The 22,168-nt window shown below is 37.6% G+C and overlaps 1 protein-coding gene and 1 non-coding gene across 2 annotated transcripts in view; one reads left to right on the top strand and one right to left on the bottom strand.

Annotated features, from left to right (window-relative positions):
- Positions 1–22,168, bottom strand: part of LOC133551700 (adhesion G-protein coupled receptor G4) — a 31,459-nt gene that overhangs the window by 7,238 nt on the left and 2,053 nt on the right. The window contains exons 3-21 of the mRNA XM_061898684.1: positions 21,849–22,112; positions 18,277–18,374; positions 18,127–18,188; positions 18,014–18,059; positions 16,782–16,810; positions 16,546–16,700; positions 16,277–16,461; positions 16,077–16,141; positions 15,967–16,009; positions 14,087–14,109; positions 13,879–14,018; positions 13,679–13,808; positions 7,663–7,763; positions 7,389–7,593; positions 7,150–7,315; positions 1,330–1,467; positions 1,113–1,238; positions 1,004–1,049; positions 824–927 (exon numbers count right to left, since the gene is read on the bottom strand). Of these exons, the coding sequence (XP_061754668.1) occupies positions 824–927; positions 1,004–1,049; positions 1,113–1,238; positions 1,330–1,467; positions 7,150–7,315; positions 7,389–7,593; positions 7,663–7,763; positions 13,679–13,808; positions 13,879–14,018; positions 14,087–14,109; positions 15,967–16,009; positions 16,077–16,141; positions 16,277–16,461; positions 16,546–16,700; positions 16,782–16,810; positions 18,014–18,059; positions 18,127–18,188; positions 18,277–18,374; positions 21,849–22,112 (2,126 nt within the window). The remainder of the gene's footprint in view (positions 1–823; positions 928–1,003; positions 1,050–1,112; positions 1,239–1,329; positions 1,468–7,149; positions 7,316–7,388; positions 7,594–7,662; positions 7,764–13,678; positions 13,809–13,878; positions 14,019–14,086; positions 14,110–15,966; positions 16,010–16,076; positions 16,142–16,276; positions 16,462–16,545; positions 16,701–16,781; positions 16,811–18,013; positions 18,060–18,126; positions 18,189–18,276; positions 18,375–21,848; positions 22,113–22,168) is intronic.
- trnap-cgg (transfer RNA proline (anticodon CGG)) lies at positions 19,520–19,591 on the top strand. Its single transcript has one exon. It is a non-coding gene; the product is annotated as a tRNA-Pro (tRNA).

Below are 22,168 nucleotides of genomic sequence, written 5' to 3' on the forward strand. Positions count from 1 at the left end.
TTTATAATTGTAAAGGACAATGTTTTATCAACTGATTGCAATAATGTAAATTTGTTTTAACTATTAAACGAACCAAAAATATGACTTATTTTATCTTTGTGAAAACATTGGACAGTGTGTTGTCAAGCTTATGAGATGCGATGCAAGTGTAAGCCACTGTGACACTATTGTTCTTTTTTATTATTTTTATAAATGTCTAATGATTATGTCAGTGAGGGATTTTTAATCACTGCTATGCTGAAATTATAATTAATATTGATACTGTTGTTGATAATATTCATTTTTGTTTCATTACTTTTGGTTTGTTCTGTGTCGTGTTTGTCTCCTGCTCAGTTTATTGCCGTTCTGAATGGGTTGCTGGGTCAGGTTTGGTTTTGGAATTGGATTGCATTGTTATGGTATTGCTGTGTAGTGGTTTGTTGGATTGATTTAAAAAAATAAAAATAAAAAATTAGATTTTTTTAAAAATGACAATCGATTCTGAATCGCACAACGTAAACGATTTGATTCGTATTCGAATCGATTTTTTCCCACACTCCTAATAATTTGTACACAACCAAGATCAGTATGTTTTTATTTTGTACAAAATCTTACTAAAATCTAGTATTTTGTACAAAATTGCACCAACTTCTGTTTCAAATCATTCAGACAACCTTGCATGTATTTGGTAGCACAAAAGGGGCACTCTGTATTATACAGTATATATATATAAATAAATTATTTTATTTATTTTTATTTTTTGGATAATCACCCATAAGGCAATGAAATGTTTCTGTGTAGGCGTGCGTGCGTGTGTGTGGGTACAACGTATCATAAGAAGTACCAGAAGAATTCCAAAGTGTGTGAGATGATCACACAGGCATGTTGTGAAGTCACGGCTGCTGTCGTGTTTTGTGCAACCATGAGTGTCCCAGCCTCCTTGTCCATCTAAGGGACAACACACACACACACATGCCATGGGGGGCAACAAAGTGATTGAATTCATGTTGAAATCAGCTCTTACTGTTTTTATTGAAGTTCCAATACACGCACGTTGTGTCCATGTGTGGCTGAAAGCAATTTAGTCTTATTAGAGTTGTGGAGTAGTGACGATTGGTGTGTGTTCTTCTTACATAACTGGGTTGGAGGTGTTGCAGCAGGACTGTGATGTTGTCTTGGAGGTCTTTTATTTCACAGCTGGTGTTGCTCACACTGGCTGACACCACAAAGCTGTTGAGGATCTGCTTCATGTGGTTGTCCTCAAAAGAAACAGACAAAATATTTCAGTCATCACTTTTTTTTTGGGTGGTGAGGGTTAGGGGCAGACTTGGAATTCTATGATCGGAGTACCCGGAAGAGATGCGGAACACCGTAGAACTGAAACTGGACCCTCGGTGGGCTCTGGTCGGATGGGAAGCTGTGTTGCAAGATGGAGGGCAGGGAGATGAAAGCCACTGTGTCTTTAAGAGGGAGCCTGTTAAGGAAAACCTAAGACATAAACAATAGTCAGACAAAACAAGAACAACAAACTAAATATTTTCCATATTTGCTGAAATAATTGCCTGTACTCATATAGACGCCGTGTCTCTATTATTTACACCGTGCATCCACTTCAATACAGTTGTGATCAAAATTATTCAACCCCTACACAATTTTCGTGTTTCAGCAAGTTGGACATTTATTCCGTATTTTCTTTATAGTCATATCAAATAAAGATGTGTCAAATAGACAAATGCAACTTAAATTGTAACACTGTATTTTACAAAATACCAAAAAAGGAAATTTTTCTTAATATCTCATTGACAAAATGATTCAACCCCCAATTACATGCATCTTTAGTACTTAGTAGAACAGCCTTTGGCAGTAATTACATCCTTCAAACGTGATACATAACCGGACACAAGCTTCTTGCAACCATCTACAGGTATTTTAGCCCATTCCTCTTGGGCAAAGGCCTCCAGTTCATTCATATTCTTGGGCTTGTGTGCTGCAACTGCCTTCTTCAAGTCCCACCACAGGTTTTCTATAGGATTTAGGTCTGGCGACTGTGAAGGCCACTCCAGAGTCTTCCAGCCCTTCTTCTGCAACCACTCTGATGTTGATTTGGAGGTATGCTTGGGATCGTTGTCCTGTTGGAAGGTCCAACATCTCCCAAGCCTCAGCTTCGTCACTGACTTCATGACATTTGCAGCTAATATATCCTGCTAGGAAATAGATTTCATAATGCCTTGAACGCGCTGGAGATTCCCGGTACCTGAGGCAGAGAAACAGCCCCAGAGCATGATTGACCCCCCACCATGCTTAACAGTAGGCAAGGTGTTCTTCTCTTTGTAAGCTTCATTTTTTTCTCCTCCAGACATAAGTTTGATTCATAGGCCCAAATAGTTCCACTTTTGTCTCATCACTCCATAGAACAGTTTCCCAAAACCTTTGGGGTTTGTCCAGATGATTTTTGGCATACTGGAGTCTATTTTTCTTGTGCCTGGTAGTCAGAAGTGGGGTGCGCCTGGGAGTTCTGGCATGGATGCCTTCATCTCGTAGTGCGCGCCTTATTGTCTGGGACGAAACCTGCGTTCCCCCCTCTGCAATGTCCTGTTGTAGTTCCTCAGCTGTTACCCGGGGGTTTTTCACCACTGAACGCACACAACATCTTTCTACCACGCTCAGGTAGTGTTTCCACTGTGCCTTTAGCTTTAAACTTGCGAATTATGCTCCCAACTGTGTCTCTTGGAATGTGTAATGTCTTTGCTATTTCATTATATCCATATCCATTCTTATGAAGAGAAATTACCTCCTACCTTGACTTCTTTGACCACTCCCTGGACTTCACCATGTTGCAAATACACCATTGACCATTTATCTACAAGAAGCTGAGCGTCACAGTCTTTTTCAATCAGTTTAATTGTTGCTCGTTATGGTTCTAATCACATCTACAGGTGTTTTCAACACCTGATTGAAAAGACCTTATTCAAATTCTGTTCTTAAGAGTTATGATCTTCAAGGGATTGAATCATTGTGTCAATGAGATATTAAGAAAAATGTTCTTTTTTGGTATTTTGTATAATACAGTGTTACAACTTAAGTTGCATTTGTCTATTTGACACATCTTTATTTGATATGACTATAAAGAAAATACGGAATAAATGTCCAACTTGCTAAAACACCAAAATTGTGTGGGGGTTGAATAATTTTGATCAGAACTGTAAATAAACGCCTCCTTTTTTACAGCATTCTAGCACCAATTGTCATAGTACACGTCTTTACCACGACGGCAGACACGGCATCTGTAAAGCTGCTGTTTGCAATGGCAATCTATCCCAGTAGTTTGTACAATGGGGCATCATGCTCACCCTCCATCAGTCCGTCAGGTGAGAACATCATGTACATTTTGGACTAAATTCTCCAAAAAAAAACTCCTGTATTTTGTACAAAATCCTACTCAAGTCTTTTTGAAAACATTATTGTGTACAAAATCGAACTAAATTCTTGCAAGAATATCTGTAAACGTTGTACAAAATCTTGGTAATTAAGTGGAAAAAAATCAACTGTTGTACAAAATTATACTAAAGTCTATCTGTAAAAAATTCTATTTAAATTCTTGTAAAAATATAAAGTACCAATGATTGTCACACACACACTAGGTGTGGTGAAATGTGTCCACTGCATTGGACCCATCCCCTTTTTCACCCCCCTGGGTGGTGAGGGGAGCAGTGGGCAGCAGCGGTGCCACGCCCCGGAATCATTTATGGTGATTCACCATTACCATAAGTGCCAAGCAGGGAGGTAATGGGTCCCTTTTTTTTTATAGTCTTTGGTATGACTCGGTCAGGGTTTGAACTCCCAACCTACCGAACTCAGGGCGGACACTCTAACCACTAGGCCACTCTATTTTGAACAAAATCTTGTGAGAACATGTGTAAAGAATCTGTATTTTGTACAAATTCCGAAAATATCTGTGAGTTTTGTACAACATTTGAATAGATTTAAGTAAAACTCTAATGCATTTTGTACATCATACTAAAGTATTTTGAGAACATTTCAATGTGATTTTTATTTTAGTTTTTACAAAATCTGACGGAAGCCTTGCAAAATAGGTAAATTTTGTACAAAATCTTAATAAATAAGTGAAAAAAATGTATTGCATTTTGTACAAAACTATACTAGTCTTTTGAGAATTACAATGTGTACATTTTGTATAAAATCCTACGAAATCTTATGAGAACGTGTAAATTTTGTACAAAACCATACTAAATTCTTGTAGAAATGTACTCTATTTTGAACAAATTGCTACTAAAATCCGGTGAGAATATTTGTATGATTTTTTTTTACAAAATCACGCTGAATTATTGAAACAAATTACTGTTTTTGTACAAAACCATAATGTTTTGTAAAAATATATTGTAGTTTATACAAAATTATACTAGTCTTAAAAAAAATCAATGTAGAAATTTTGTGCAAAATCGGACTAAAGTCTTGCGAGAAAATCTGTGTAAATTTGGTACAAAATCCTGATAAAATTAGAGTAAAATTTAATGTATTTTGTACAAACTCCTACTAAAGTCTTGTAAACAATGTGTAAATTTTGTACGAAATCTTCATAAATAATTGTAAAATCTACAGTATTTTGTACAAAATCCTACTAAAGTCTATTGAGAACATCAATGTGTAAATTTTGTACCAAATCTTAATAAATTTGTGTAAAATTTGGGCAAAATCTTGTATGAACATCTATTTGAAAATGTTGTACAAACTCATAATAAATTATTATTAAAAAAAATATACTGGTTTTGTAATAAAGCATACTAAAGTTATGAGAAAATCCGTAAGTTTTGTACAAAATACCACAAACATTTTATGGGAACATCTAGAAATTATAGTAAAAAAATGTACTGAATGTTATACGAAATCCTAGTATTGTGAGAACATTTATGTGTAAATTTTGCTAAAAATCGTATTCAATTCTTGTAGAAATAGGCCGTTATCAGTACGAAATTATTGTAAAAATCCACTTTTTTTTGTGGAACAAAACCCCAAAAGTCTAGTGATGAAAATCTATGCATTGGTTTTGTAAAAATATATAATTAGTACAAAAAGAGGGGCACAAAAGTGTCCTGGTCAGGACATTGTGTAGTGGCCTTACGCACAGGTAGTGTCCCGCCTCTGTTACGGCTGTGATGCTACTGTAACTCAACAGGTGGGAAATTGCAGCAAAAATTATGTGTTTTACAGGCCGTTCAAAAGGGTATGCACACCTTACACTAAGTATTATGTTTTCTTTGCCTCTATCGCAGGGGTGTCAAACGTACGGCCCGAGGGCCGGATCAGAACCTGAAATTTTTGAATGGAAGAAACTGCTGTTCTAAATGTGTCCACTAGATGTCACTATAGCAATTATTTGTATCTTTGTAGATTATGCTACACATGTACAAAATAAACCACATGATGTTATGTCTGCCAACAAGGTGACTTTCATGGCTAATTGGACTTGGGTCGCAAGCTCAGGTCTGATCATCCTGTAGCTGGCCGCCTCTGGAGAGGGTGTATAGTGTTAAAGGCCGAAATACCCAGTAACCCAGAGGAACACTACTGATGATGCGCACCCGTAAACTATTTTATCCTTCAGGTCTTCCGTTCACGTTCGCTGTTCACCTACAAGGCCACCAAATGTATGTGCTCGCAAAGGATGCAAACACCTCATTCTGTTTTTAATTTGTTTTAGGACAGGGGTCTCGCGAGCCAGATGCGGCTCTTTTGATGACTGCAACTGGTCTCGGATAAATCTGAGCTGACATTGCTTAACACGATAAATAATGAATAATTCCACTTGTAATCACAGTGTTAGAAATAACGTTCAAAATATAAAACATGCTCATGCATTTGAATCCATCCATCCTTTTTCTACCGCACTTGTTCAAGAAGTTGCATTAATGGTAAGAAGTAATTTATTTATTATTGGTTAGCGTAGGACTTGCCCTCCTGGGGGTTCTTCAGACCACCAAACACCGACATGAGAGCCTGTTTCAGGGTTACAATATTATTTTATTTTTCAATAAGTCTCTCAGTTGCTTTCCAGCAATTGTCTTTTTCTCTTTCGTTCTCGCTCGCGTTCTGGCTCCAGCCCTAACTCCGTCTCTCCTCCTGGCTGCTACTTATAAACAGAGCGACAGGTGATTAGATAACAAGGCCAAGCTGGGCCATTTACGCACCGGTCGCTGATATCGAGGCCGATCCTGGGAACACCCCGCTTCGCTGCAGGCCCGCAGGCCACACCCTCTCCACAGTTAGCTTCAGAATAACAATGTTATTACGAAGAATACGAGACCTACTATACTCTAGAAATGTTGATCTTACTTAAAAATGCACACGTTTAGTTGTGTTCAGTGTTAAAAAAATATTATATGGAGAAATACATTTTAAAATATTTCGCTTCTTTGCTCTCTCAGCCAAAAAGGTTCCCGACCCCTGTTTTAGGAGTCTTTTTACGTGTTTTTAGGAGGTTTTTTTTACGTGTTTTAGGAGTCTTTATGTGTTTTAGGAGTATTGTTACGTGTTTTAGGAGTAATTTACGTTTTAGATTTCACTGTGCATCTCTTCGGAGTCATTTATTATGTTTTAGAGTCATTTTTAATGTTTTAGAAGTTGTTTTGTTGTGTTTTTAAATGTTTTACTAGTCAGTTTAATGTGTTAAGTCATTTTATGTATTTGTGTTTCGCACAAGACAAAGAACATCTCACTCTGTGTTTTCTGGAATTTAGTACGTCCGTCGAGGAAAATGATCAAACTACATAAATAACATCCTGTAATTTCACTTTCATATATATTTTATCTTGATAGATTGAAAATTAACACCAATGAATTGACTGATGAACATTATTACATTATATTTATTCAGAAAATATAAATAACGACAAATAAATTATTAACTGCAACATGTAGGTGAAAAATAAAACATGGTGATTTGTGAATTTTCAGAATGTTCTTTTTCTATTTTTAAAGAAAACAATCTGAAGTTGCCTTTATTTTTAAGTTATCGGTACTGTGATTTTACCTGTTCGGCCCACTTGGGAGAAGATTTTTCTCCATGTGGCCCCCATTCTCCAATGAGTGACACCCCTGCCCTAGGTAATGGGGATTTCTGACCATTAAACGGATATCCAAGTTTGAACGTACCTCAGGCTCAGAGCCTGGACCATCAGAAGACACTCCAAAAGTCAATCCAGCAAACTCTGCCGAAATCACGTCCACCATTGAGACCACCACGCCTGGAGCGACCAGACTGGACATGTCCTCCTGTCCCACCAATTGGTCTCCTACAGCCTCTGTGATGTTCAGAATCCTGGAGGACGCCACAGAGAAGATACGTTGTACTATCGTCGTGTTTCGCCGTGTCGACACGACGGTTACGTTACGTGTTAGTGAAGGGTAAGAGGAAGCTGCGAGACTCCAGGATGTCCGAGATGGTGTCGATGACCGCCTCGCCCAGGATGGAGGTCACCACGCTGACAACCATCACCTCCTTCAGCTTGCTGAGCACCACCTCCAGCTCCTGGTAGCTGAGCTTGGAGCGGTTGCTCAGTAAACTTTGCATCATCTCCACCACATCCAGGGCATTCCCTGCATATTAATTCTACTTTTTTTTTTTTTACCATTCAAAAATAAAAAACACACAAGATTGAAAATGACCTGGAGTGACTTCCACGTCGTCAAGGTCACAGATGCTTTCCACCACTAAGGGGCACTCTTGCAGTTCTGGGGCCATCCACCGGGTGTTGAGGCTCAGTTTACTAGTAGAGAAAGAAATTTTTTTTGTTGACATTTTCTTAAAATACTTTTTCTAAAAAATAGGCCATGTGACTGACTATCGCTCCAGCACTCCGTTTTAATGCTTTTATGACACTAACTGAGTCAACACAGGTAAATACAGTTTGTAGCAGCAGATGCAATCACAAATCAAATAGACACACATTTATTGAGACCTTGTGTTGACACAAACTACACAATGAGTTGCCTCCAAGTACACACTGTACTGTGTTCTCATGGCAGAAAAAACAGGATGGAATACTTTATCTGGCCTCAAATGCGGACCATTTGGACAATAAATACTAAAGTTTTATGAGAACATTTAATTTTGGAGAGAAAAAAAATACAAAAGCTTTTGAGAACAGATGTTAATTTTGTACAATAAAAACTAATCAAGTTGTATGAGAACGTTATTTTTTTGCAAAAAATTAAGTCTTACGAGAACATCTGTTAATTTTGCAAAAAATGTCACTAAAGTCTGAAGAAAACGTGTTAATTTTGTACGAAAAATACTATTAAAGTCTCAGAACGTGTTATTTTGTACAAAAAATACTATTATTCTCATTAGAACATATGCTTATTTTGCACAAAAATACTAAAGTCTTATGAGAACATCTCTTAATGTTGTATAAAAAATAATACTAAACTCTCAGAACATATTTTATGTATACTAAAGTCTCATGAGAACATTTGATCATTTTGTGCAAACAATACCACAGTCTTATGAGAACATCTCTTAAGAGAACATCTCTAAGAACATGTCAATTTCGTACAAAAAATACTACTAAAGTCTCATGAGAACATTTGATCATTTTGTACAAAAAATGCTAGTCTTATGAGAACATCTCTTATGAGAACATCTCTTAGAACATGTTAATTTCGTACAAAAAAATACTACTAAAGTCTCATTAGAACATGTTAATTTGGTACAAAAAGTACTACTAGTCTCATGAGAACATTTGATCATTTTGTACAAAAAATACTACAGTCTTATGAGAACATCTCTTAGAACATGTTAATTTCGTACAAAAAATACTACTAAAGTCTCATTAGAACATGTTAATTTCGTACAAAAAGAATTACTAAAGTCATTGGAACATGTTAATTTTATACAAAAAATACTACTAAAGTCCAATGAAAAGATCTGTTAATTTTAGACAAAAAATACTACTTAAGTCTAATAAGAAGATCTGTTAATTTTGTACAAAAATACAATGAACGTCTCATTAGAACATATTTAAATTTTATACAATAATACTAAAGTCTCATGAGAACATTTGTTAATTTTGTACAAAAAATACTAAAGTCTTGTGAGAGCATCTCTTAATGTTGTACAAAACATACTACTAACGTCTCAGAAGTTATGTTAATTTTGTTTTAAAAAAATACTACCAAAGTCTCATTAGAATGTGTTAATTTTGTATTAAAAAAAGTTAATATTAAAGTGTTACGAGAAGATCTGTCAATTCTGTACAAAACATACTACTAATGTCTTATGAAAGCATCTGGTAATTTTGTACAAAAAATACAACTAAAGTCTCATTAGAACATCTGTTATTTTGTACAAAAAATACTATTAAAATCTTCTGACAACATCTGTTAATTTTGTACAAAAAATACCACAAAAGTCTTTTGAGAACATCTGTTACTTTTGTACAAAAAATACTAGTCTCAGAATGTCCGTGTTTTTGTACAGAAAATACTACTAGAGTCTTGTAAGAACATGTGTTTGTGTTGTACAAAAACACTACTAAAGTCTTTTGAGAACATTTGTTAATGTTGTACAAAAAATACTATGAAAGCCTCATGAGAACATCTGTATTTTTTGATGAAGTCTAAGTAAAGCAGGGTTGCCCAAATGTTTTGCTTTTAGGGGTCAAAGTGAAAATGTGCTAATGAACTGCGGGCTCAATTTAAGTGTGAAACACAAACAGGTGAGATGTAAATAATAATTTTCCTTTAATTAGTGCAAAAAATAACATTGATAGATGAAGGCTAAATTGTGGCCCTAAGCAGGATTTTATTTAGAGGCCCCTCAAAAGTATTTCACAATTTTTTGTGTGAAAAGATTTTTCAACTATTTCATTCAAACTTTATTTGATATGATGCATGTTTTGGACTAAAACTATTTCATTGAAAATAGATTGCTGAACAATTGTTTTTCCTTTAGTACCAAATCACGAGTAACATTTTAGAGTGAGGTTCTTTCCACTTCTACCTGCAGGGATTGAAGCCACTATGTCAGTTCTGCAAGGTCCAAGAGCATCAATGCTGTGTGCCACAGACAGCATTTGCAATGATATTGTTAGCAGTCACGGGGCAGGAATGGGTTTACTGTAAAATTGCATATGAAGTGCCCTGTTATTCATTAACTAACATTTTACATGCGTTTCTTCACACAAAATAGGGCCACCCACAGATTGTGGGGCCTTACGCATAGCATTTGATCTGCAGATAGGGGGGCCCTTGATAGATGGAAATTAGTTAGCCATTAATGATTGTATGAGCTTGAAAAAATTCAGTCTAAACGTGTATTCAATTGGGGTGAGGCCAAACAAAACAACTTGGTGGGATAAATTTGGCCCACAGGCCCCACTATGGGTTATCATGTAATAAAGTTTTGTGTGAGCATCTGTCCACGGATTAATTATCTAATTTGAACAAATATTCGACTTTGTAAGAACAAAGATCTATTATCTTTGTAGTTTGTACAAAATTCCATACCTACCTCTTGTGACGACGTTGGTATTTTCTTTTTTTGTACGAAATCTTAAATTTACCTTATTTTATTATATATTAATTTCGTACAACATCCTACAAAAATATAGTTTTTAAATCGATTACTTTCATTGAAAAAAAATTAACAATCTGTTTTAGATGTGTATAAATGTTCTTAAAAATCCTCCCCCAAAAATTTCAGATATCAATAAATTTTGTACAAAATCCTACAAAAATATTTTTTAAATAGCCATTAAAAATCCTTAAAAAATGTTGTATATGTATTATTTTGTACAAATTACTATTATTTGTGCAAAATACCACTATGGGTGCCCATGAAATAAAGTTTTGTGTGAGCATCTGTCCATGGATTAATTATCTTGTTTCTACAAAATTCTACTTTGTTAGAACAATGATCTTTTATCTTTGTAGTTTGTACAAAATTCCATATCTACCTCTTGTGAGAACATAGGTATTTTCTTTTTTTTGTACGAAATCTTAAATTCATCTTATTTTATTATACATTAATTTTGTACAAAACCCCTCAAAAATATATTCTTTAAATGTATTATTTTCATTTAAAAAAAAAAACCTTTAAACAATCTGTTTTAAATGTCTATTGATATTGTTAAAAATCCTGCAAAAATAATTTTCAGATATCAATTAATTTTGTACAAAGTCTTACAAAAACATTTTGTAAATAGCTATTTAAAAATCATATATATATATATATATATATATATATAGCAAATTACTATTATTTGTGCAAAATACCACTATGGGTGCCCATATAATAAGGTTTTGTGTGAGCATCTGTCCATGGATTATTCATCTAGTTTGTACAAAATTGTACTTTCTAACAACAATGTACAATTGTTGTTACATTTGTACATTTTTGCTTCCTCTGTTTGCCACATCCACGACTTGGGGTTTATCAGTTATGGCACGTTTTTAACAATCTTTGTAGATTGTTAAAAAAAAAAAAAAAAACATATTTAGCTATCATTGGTCATTTTCACTTTTTGTACGAAATCTTAAATTAATATTATATTAATATATATTAATTTTGTATAAAACCCTACAAAAGTATTTTTTTTAATCGATTACTTTTATTCAAAAAAATCCTTTAAACAATCTGTTTTAAATGTCTATTAGTGTTGTGAAAAATCCTACAAAAATATTTTTCAGATATCAATTAATTTTGTACAAAATCCGCCCCAAAAATTTTTTAAATAGCTATTAAAAAATGCTAAAAATATTATTTAATATGTATTATTTTGTACAAATTACAAATTTTTGTGCAAAATACTACTAAGGGCTTTGATTGATTGATTGATTGATACTTTTATTAGTAGATTGCACAGTTCAGTACATATTCCGTACTATTGACCACTAAATGGTAACACCCCAATAAGTTTTTCAACTTGTTTAAGTCGGGGTACACGTTAATCAATTCATGGCTTTAAAGTAAGTCTTGTGAAAATATAGAATAATTGTGTGTTTAATGGAATGCCATCCATCCATCCATCTTCTTCCGCTTATCCGAGGTCGGGTCGCGGGGCAGTAGCCTAAGCAGGGAAGCCCAGACTTCCCTCTCCCCAGCCACTTGGTCTAGCTCTTCCCGGGGGATCCCGAGGCGTTCCCAGGCCAGCCGGGAGACATAGTCCTCCCAACGTGTCCTGGGTCTTCCCCGTGGCCTCCTACTGGTTGGACGTGCCCTAAACACCTCTCTAGGGAAGCGTTCGGGTGGCATCCTGACCAGATGCCCGAACCACCTCATCTGGCTCCTCTCGATGTGAAGGAGCAGCGGCTTTACTTTGAGTTCCTCTCGGATGACAGAGCTTCTCACCCTATCTGTAAGGGAGAGCCCCGCCACACGACGGAGGAAACTCATTTCGCCCGCTTGTACTCGAGATCTTATCCTTTCGGTCACGACCCAAAGCTCATTACCATAGGTGAGGATGGGAACCTAGATCGACCGGTAAATTGAGAGCTTTGCCTTCCGGCTCAGCTCCTTCTTCACCCCAAAGGATCGGTACAACGTCCGCATTACTGAAGACGCCGCACCGATCCGCTTGTCGATCTCACGATCCACTCTTCCCTCACTCGTGAACAAGACTCCAAGGTACTTGAACTCCTCCACTTGGGGCAGGGTCTCCTCCCCAACCCGGAGATGGCATTCCACCCTTTTCCGGCCGAGAACCATGGACTCGGACTTGGAGGTGCTGATTCTCATTTCGGTCGCTTTGCACTCGGCTGCGAAACAATCCAGTGAGAGCTGAAGATCCCGGCCAGATGAAGCCATCAGGACCACATCATCTGCAAAAAGCAGAGACCTAATCCCGCGGTCACCAAACCGGAACCCCTCAACGCCTTGACTGCGCCTAGAAATTCTGTCCATAAAAGTTATGAACAGAATCGGTGACAAAGGACAGCCTTGGCGGAGTCCAACCCTCACTGGAAATGTGTTCGACTTACTGCCGGCAATGTGGACCAAGCTCTGACACTGATCGTACAGGGAGCGGACCGCCACAATAAGACAGTCCGATACCCCATACTCTCTGAGCACTCCCCACAGAACTTCTTGAGGGACACGGTCGAATGCCTTCTCCAAGTCCACAAAGCACATGTAGACTGGTTGGGCAAACTCCCATGCACCCTCAAGAACCCTGCCGAGAGTATAGAGCTGGTCCACAGTTTCACGACCAGGACGAAAACCACACTGTTCCTCCTGAATTCGAGGTTCGACTATCCGGCGTAGTCTCCTCTCCAGTACACCTGAATAAACCTTACCGGGGAGCCTGAGGAGTGTGATCCCACGATAGTTGGAACACACTCTCTGGCCCCCCTTCCTAAAGAGAGGAACCACCACCCCGGTCTGCCAATCCAGAGGTACCGCCCCCGATGTCCACGCAATGCTGCAGAGTCTTGTCAACCAAGACAGCCCCACAGCATCCAGAGCCTTAAGGAACTCCGGGCGGATCTCGTCCACCCCCGGGGCCTTGCCACCGAGGAGCTTTTTAACTACCTCAGCGACCTCAGTTTAATGGAATGTTATTTGAATTTGTTTATTTTTTTACAAAAGGTTTCATGAGAAAATGTTTTGATTTTGTACAAAAAGCCCCTAAAGTCTTGTGAGGAAAAAGTATTATGTGGTAGAAAGAGTGTGTGAGGTTCTCACCAGTGTCTGGTAGCGTGGCGTTGAGTGTTTTTTGGACAAGGCTGAGAAGCATTTTTCCCACCCGTGGTTTCAGGCCACTCAAAGAGACCTTTTCCCGTCTGTTGGGTCTCTGATTGACAGCTCACAACCACTGAGGACATGAGACACAAAATGAGGTCACGTGACCTTCTTGAACACTCAGCCTTTTTCCCTCTGCTTACGGATGCGGCTTATTTGTATGTCTTGGGTCGCTATGGCGACGTCGCCATGGCTGTAAGGCGCCAGCAGCAGGTGTCGCATCTGCTCTTCCACTTCCTGTGTGAGTGACAGCTTCACCTCAACATGGAAGATGACGTTCTCTCTGCAAACAGTCAATATGATCAATAACCCAAATAATGTCACTATATTTTAGTTTATTGTGTTGTATACCTGGACCCAATGTTCAAAGACACCTAAGAACAAAACAAAAATACGATGTAATTGAATTACTCAATCAGGTGTTTAGCTAATAATGTTACACACATACAGTTTACACAATGACACATATTTAGTCATAACTTATATTATTAGGAAAATTCTAAAAATACTATAAAATATTTTAGTATATATAGTGGCAAGGGGCTTCATTTCCTCAACTACAGAGAATACTCGGCATTTATTGCAGAGGAGGCCTTTGTTTTTACAAATGCATTTTTAGAAAAATGTGGTATAATACTACTTATACGGTAGTTTATACTTAGACTGAGACAAACTTTATTGATCCACAAGGGAAATTGTTCCACACAGTAGATCAGATTCAAAGGATGGAAAGGTTGAGGATGGAATGGATAAAAAAATGTACCATAGTAACAATATCAAATATAACATGTACCGTATTTCCTTGAATTGCCGCCGGGGCACGAATTCATTTAAAACCTCTTCTCACTCCTGCGCTTACCAAAGGTATGCGGTAAAAGTTAGCATGCGCTAAATATTTTAAAACATCTTCTCACTCCGGCACTTGCCAAAGGCATGCGGTAAAAGTAAGCATGCGCTAATTATTTCAAAACCTCTTCTCACTCCGGCACTTGCCAAAGGCATGCGGTAAAAGTAAGCATGCGCTAATTATTTCAAAACCTCTTCTCACTCCGGCACTTACCAAAGGCATGCAGTAAAAATGTGAGTGTGGTGTAAGCTTGGACCTTAAATCCTACTGAATAGCTCTTAATCTTCTTCCCTTTATGCGATTTTAAATTACCAGTATCGAAATCAGCGTCCTCCATTTTGAAAATGATGACAGGAAGTGTCAATCGTGACGTCACAAGTTTGACCAGGCGGTAATACTAAGCATGCGCTAATTATTTTGCGAAGCGAGTTTGACCCAGCAGTAATTCAAGGCAGGCGCATACTATATGCCCTGCGGCAATTCAAGGAATAACGGTATGTACTATTTAGTGAGTGAAGTGAAGTGAATTATATTTTATATAGCGCTTTTCTCTAGTGACTCAAAGCGCTTTACATAGTGAAACCCAATATATAAGTTACATTTAAACCAGTGTGGGTGGCACTGGGAGAAGGAGGGTAAAGTGTCTTGCCCAAGAACACAACGGCAGTGACTAGGGTGGCGAAAGCGGAAATCGAACCTGGAACCCTCAAGTTGCTGGCACGACCACTCTACCAACAGAGCTATGCCGCCCCATTACATATTAGATATACAGTATAAAATATATACTGATATAGTATACTATATTTTCATATAATTAATACAATATATCACAAAACCGAATTACCATGAACAATATTACTGTATTTGTAAAAACAAATTAAGAAAAAAAAATGTTGACATTGATAATTTGATATTTTTTTTACAAATAAATTAACTTACACAATTTATAAAATGTATGTTAATTTTTAAATAAAATTAAAAACATTTGTTATGTTATTATGCTTTATTATATGAAGTTACATTCTTTTATTATACGTCAAGGGTACTTTTCTGTTAGAGATAAGGTGTTTACTTAGTTTTTTTTAAATAGCAAAATATTATATGTACATTTAATGTTTTTTGTAGTGCAACAAAATACAATTGTATTATTGAAAATATAATTGAATTAAGATAAACAATAAATAAATACAATTAAAATTGTAAAGCATGTATTTTACCAGATGATTTACTAGTATATTAAAATGAATATAAAATATATATATTATTGTAGGAAAAAGTTAAATTAAAAATAATTTATAAAATATTTATCAGAGGTGAGGCTTTTCAGGGTGGACGAAACCCCTGGCATGTATTAGAATGGAGGCCATGTTTCCAGTTCTCTTACCTCATGAGAAACTAAAAAGTTCCCCCCAAAACTGCGTTCATGTCTGTGGGCGAGAGGACGAGATTGAAGTTCTTGGCTTGTGCTTTTGTAAAGTGGAACCGTTTGCTCACCTGTGATGTTTGGGGAGCTGAAGGTCTATCACCGTCATCATGTGATCAGGTAGAGTGTCGTTGAGCTGAGAGCAGATAAAAACATACTGCTCGTCAAAGGTTTAGAGACACTTAACATTCTATTAAATGAGGAATAACTTTTGCCTGGTACTGTTTATCTGTCCAGGTGAAGCGGACACGTTTTTGGGGGGGATGCTCACCCAAGTGGCGAGAATATGCTCTGCTTCATACTCTCCCCTTATGGACACGTTGACCTCCACTTCAAAGTACAGCTGACCTGAGATATTTGGGAATATTTCTGTGAATGGGGAGGTCAGCGTTGGCGTCGCCATGGTAACGGTGGTGACAGGGGGAGACTTTGTGGTCACAGGGGGAGGGAAACCGTCTGGGGGACGGAGAAGAAGATTGGAGTCTGTTGCCTCGGTAACCAAAAGTACCGATCTGATGACGACACGCAGGAGTTTCCTACCAACAGGCGTGGTCCGTATGCTGGCTGCGTCAGCCTGAACCTGGATCAGACCAGAGGGTCCGTGATAGGGCGTCCCCAGGTCCGCGTGCATCTTGTCCTGCACTGCTGCCACGTCCACACAGGGGATGACGCTCACGAACACCAGGCAGTCAAACCTGCACGACAAAACACAAAGTTTGTGCAATCCGGTTGGAGTCTAAAGTGGCGCATATAAGACGGACACGTGAAATATTCACCTGTTGATATTGAGGGAGGTCCAACGTACCTGCGGAATAAAAACACAGTTTATCAATAACATTATTGTTTTTTGTAAATACATCTACACATGGAAAAAGATTCACAATCTGTAGTACATGTACCACCAGTGGCATGGGGGCTTTTTCTAGCAGTACGACAAAGAAATACTTGTTTCAAATAAATTAATGTTTCATTTTCCTAAATTCAAACACAGTGTTACTGTTCAAACTGTGTGTGATGTTACAGTGGTCAAAAATAATTTTTTGGGAAATTTATGAATACTTAGGCGTACTTCGCTACTGTATTTTAATGTTGGTCATTAAGATGGTACTTGGATAGCCAAGTGTTTTTTGAGGTTGTACTTGGTGAAAAAATGCAGGTATAGTGTATGACCAATATTTGACTGTTTATGGTAATGAGTTTAATTAATACCAAAACCTATTTTGGGGAACAACTGTGGTTAAAACATTTTAATGGATAGGGACCATGTTTGGAAATTTAACTAACACATTTTTAAAAATACATAAAAGTTAGTAGTAAAGTGTTTTATCATTGTATTATTATTGTTATCATTGTTATTACTATTATTATAAAATCCAATGATAATTGATTACGTGTATAAAAGTATCAGATATTTTTTTTTAAATGAAGTAAAAATGATATGATAATAAAATACGAGTGATAAAAACTTCCACAACCTAATAGAAACTTTGACACATAAATATTTAAAAATACATACATATTAATAAAGTGTGTACAAATGTAAAGTAAAATTGTAAATGTGTAAAATGTTAAAAAGTATAACAATATTAATCAATAAAAAGTATATGATATTAAAATAGTAGCAATAGAACTCCTCCACAGAAACTAGAAAATAAACTAAAAAAAAAAAAAGATGTATAATAAAATGATTACAAAATGTGGGTAAATATGTATAAATTGTGTACAAAAAAAATAAATCTATTTTTACATGAAAAAAAAAATATTCTATAACATATTTTGTATTACAAAATATTATGTCAACCTTTACCTTATTATTACAACTACATTTTTCTGTAGTAGTATTTGATGGATAAAAATGAATGCATAAATGTGAACTAATAGATAATCTGCTATGTCAATATCAAATATGATTATGACATCTATGTCAAAATAATGATTTCCCTATAATCTAGTAGAACCGAACCGTGTTATAAATACTTTAAAAAAATGTTTAAATATGTATGCTCACCATTTCATCTCCACTCAAGGTTGTCGCTGTGTTTGCATCTTTTGCACTGTTTAAAAGACGGTTTGGTTAAAGGCACAAGAAGAAGTGTTTTACGGTCAAATTATTTCAACTACCTTGTTGCTTCAAAGACAGACACTCTGTGTAAATAAATGCCTGAAGGAAGCACATCTCTCAGCTGAAAGTCACAAACATGTCCAATAGCATCATGCATCGGTCATTTATAAGTCATGTTTTTGTTTTATATATCTGACATGAAACAATACCCAGCGATGTGCAATGTCTCTGGCAATGTAAAGCTCTGTGTTGTTGCCGTCTTGTCGAATGATGAAGAACTTCAGGCTGACTGTGTAAATGGACCACTCTTAAAATGTGGTGCAAGAAAAACAAGAAAAAATTAGGTCAGGGGTCTGCAAACTTTTTGACCTGCAGCCACAAAGGGTTAAAAAAAATTGGGCTGTGGGCTGGGCTATATATATATATATATATATATATATATATATTAGGGGTGTGGGAAAAAATCGATTTGAATACGAATCTGTTGTGCGATTCAGAATCGATTCTCATTTTTTAAAAATAATTTTTATTTATTTATTTATTTTTTTTCAATCAATGCAACAAAATAATACACAGCAATACCATAACAATGCAATCCAAATCCAAAACCAAACCTGACCCAGCAATATATAATATATACATATTATATATGTATAGTATATAAACATACACAGATATGTGTGTTTAATTTTGGATGTTTTTTTTGCTGAAAATGAAATTTTGTTGTACTTGTGCAATGACAATATGGATCCATCCATCCATCCATATACATACATGCTAATATTGTTGTCTTGTCCCCACAATAGTATCCCATACTTCTCTTTTGTGAAGCAAATGTGTACATCAACAATATGATTTGCCAAAGCACGCAGTGACAAATTTAAGTCAAGGTGGAAGAATGGCGTGCAGCCAGAAATGCAAAGTTGCATACCTTTTGTCACTAAAACGCATGGGCCAATAGCGCCACAAGTACATTTTTTGAATTTCTGGATCAAAGCAGAGTATTAATTGTTCTAGAGCAGTGGTTCTTAACTTTGTTTGAGATACCGAACCCCGCCAGTTTCATAAGCGCGCTCACCGAACCCTTCTTCAGTGGAAAATAAAATGTTTTTGTTTTTTGTTTTTTTAATTCAAGACAAATTTATGTTTTTTTACTGGTCCACAAAATGAACCATGCATCAACATTACCTTGTTCAAAGAACAAAACCAACACAGTGCATGAACTCACAACAAATTACACACATCCAAATCAGTCTGACTTCTGCTGTTGCCGTATCCATAAAGCCGATAGGGAGAAGTTTTTATTCGTACGATGAGTCGGGTGTGTCTTGACCTGGCAGAGGCTCCGTCGAACCCCTGAGGCTGCCTCGCCGAACCCCTAGGGTTTGATCGAACCCAGGTTAAGAACCACTGTTCTAGAGTTTACCATGACCACATATTGTGTTGTAGTGTGGCTCGTTGGTCTAGGGGTAAGATTCTCGCTTCGGGTGTGAGAGGTCCCGGGTTCAAATCCCGGACGAGCCTTACTTTGTTAGAAATGCTTTGATATCCTTAAATAAAAAAATACACAAGAGTGTATGAACAACGTGGTATTGATTGTTCACATGTAAATCAGCTCCTATATTTGTTTAACTGACTCCAAAGACAGCTGGTCAATATTTAATCAGGCATCTGACAGCATAGAGGAAGTAGCGTCTGCGGTTAAGGTGGCTGTAAAATGCTTGACAAGCGCAGTAAACACTGCAAGGCTGAGGAGGCTTCGATAGTGGAGGTATTGTAACATTTGTCTCAGGGAAAAAAAGACATGTAAGATACATATTTACTTCTGTAGACTTTGCTTTTTTGGATTTAATGACAATGGTTGGTCAATGGAAGAGTTAGTGTTGGATTGGTTCATTAGATGGATGGATGGATTGATAACAGACAAGCCAACTGATGGATGGTAAATGGATGTGACTGGACAGACCGACAGATGATAGACAAATGGACAGACGAGGTGCATGGTTTTTACAAACAGTTGGATGGTAGGGGTGTAACATTATGTTTATGGATATGGATTTTTCCGTACCCGGCCTTCGATTCAGTAAAGAGACTTGCTGAATTCCTAACCACATTAATTAGTAGGGGGCAGGAAATGTTTCTCATGTCATGTGTTTACTCTGCAATCAAAGACAAGCGGCTGCGCCTTCGATCCAGGCAATATGTCTGTGTACATTCAGTCCTGATGACCAACAGCTCCATGGTTATTGAAGTGGACAGCGGTACCAACCACAAAATGGGCGCGTTTGCCTTGGTGTGTAGAATTCAGGCAAGTTGGGCACCTCCACAAAGGATGTAGCCTAGGTTTTAACTATTGGTAGTCATGACCAGCGATAGTGCTAAGACGGCGCAGAAATACTGAGGTACACAACAAATTACAGTCATGTCCCACAGAGTACAGGATGGACAGGTGGACAGATGATTAGATGGATGAGTGGACAATAAACGGATACAGTGGGGCAAAAAAGTATTTAGTCAGCCACCGGTTGTGCAAGTTCTCCCACTTAAAATGATGACAGAGGTCTGTAATTTTCATCATAGGTACACTTCAACTGTGAGAGACAGAATGTGAAAAAAAAATCCAGGAATTCACATTGTAGGAATTTTAAAGAATTTGTTTGTAAATCATGGTGGGAAATAAGTATTTGGTCAACCATTCAAAGCTCTCACTGATGGAAGGAGGTTTTGGCTCAAAATCTCACGATATATGTTCCCATTCATTCTTTCCTTAACACGGATCAATCGTCCTGTCTCCTTAGCAGAAAAATAGCCCCAAAGCATGATGTTTCCACCCCCATGCTTCACAGTAGGTATGGTGTTCTTGGGATGCAACACAGTAATAATAATAATAATAATAATGGATTAGATTTATATCACGCTTTTCTATTGTTATATACTCAAAGCGCTCACAGAGAAGTGGGAACCCATCATTCATTCACACCCGGTGGTGGTAAGCTACATCAGTAGCCACAGCTGCCCTGGGGTAGACTGACGGAAGCGCGGCTGCCAGTTTGCGCCTACGGCCCCTCCGACCACCACCAATCATTCATTCATCATTCATTCACCGGTGTGAGCGGCACCGGGGGCAAAGGGTGAAGTGTCCTGCCCAAGGACACAACGGCAGCGACTTTGATGTCCATAGGTGGGAAGCGAACCTGCAACCCTCAGGTTTCTGGCACGGCCGCTCTACCCACTACGCCATGCCGCCACCAAAATGTTCTATTTTGGTTTCATCTGACCACATGACATTCTCCCAATCCTCTGCTGTATCATCCATGTATCCATTTTGGTATAAACTCAACTTGTCGTATTTGGAGGAAGAAGAATACTGAGTTACATCCCAAGAACACCAGACCTACTGTGAAGCATGGAGGTGGAAACATCATGCTTTGAATGGTTGACCAAATACTTATTTTCCACCATAATTTACAAATAAATTATTTTAAATTCCTACAATGTGAATTCCTGGATTTTTTTCCGCATTCTGTCTCTCACAGTTGAAGTGTACCTATGATGAAAATTACAGACTTCTTTCATCATTTTAAGTGGGAGAACTTGCACAATTGGTGGCTGACTAAATACTTTTTTGCCCCACTGTAGATACAGATGTTGATAAACAGATGGACGGGTGGACAAAGGAACGAATGATAGATGCATGATGGAGCTACGGACGGACGGTAGACTGCGAATGGGTGGACGGACAGACATCCTGATATTGGATATGATAGGAATGAATACTGACCACACTTGAGCGTAGGGTCAGGAATGGGGGCACACACCCTTGTGTCCCACAGGTGGCTAACCCACTGCACCAAGTCTCCCTCTGTACACTTAAGGGATCTCACTTCCTGCCCGCTTCGCTCTCGCCCCCACAGTCGAAAAAGAGACACAGTGCCGGTCAGGACGGTGGACGGAAGGATCCGGACGGTGCCGTCCACTCGGGTGTGGGCCGCACCCAGGGTGAGAGTGCCATTGGGGGCCAACTTGCAGCTGGAAGGTGAAGTGTCTAGGACGACAGGAAAGAAGAAGAAGGGACAGTTGACAGAAAGACAAGGTGTGCTT

This window comes from Nerophis ophidion, linkage group LG04 (genome assembly GCF_033978795.1).
Source record: "Nerophis ophidion isolate RoL-2023_Sa linkage group LG04, RoL_Noph_v1.0, whole genome shotgun sequence".
NCBI classification, from domain to species: Eukaryota; Metazoa; Chordata; class Actinopteri; order Syngnathiformes; family Syngnathidae; genus Nerophis; species Nerophis ophidion.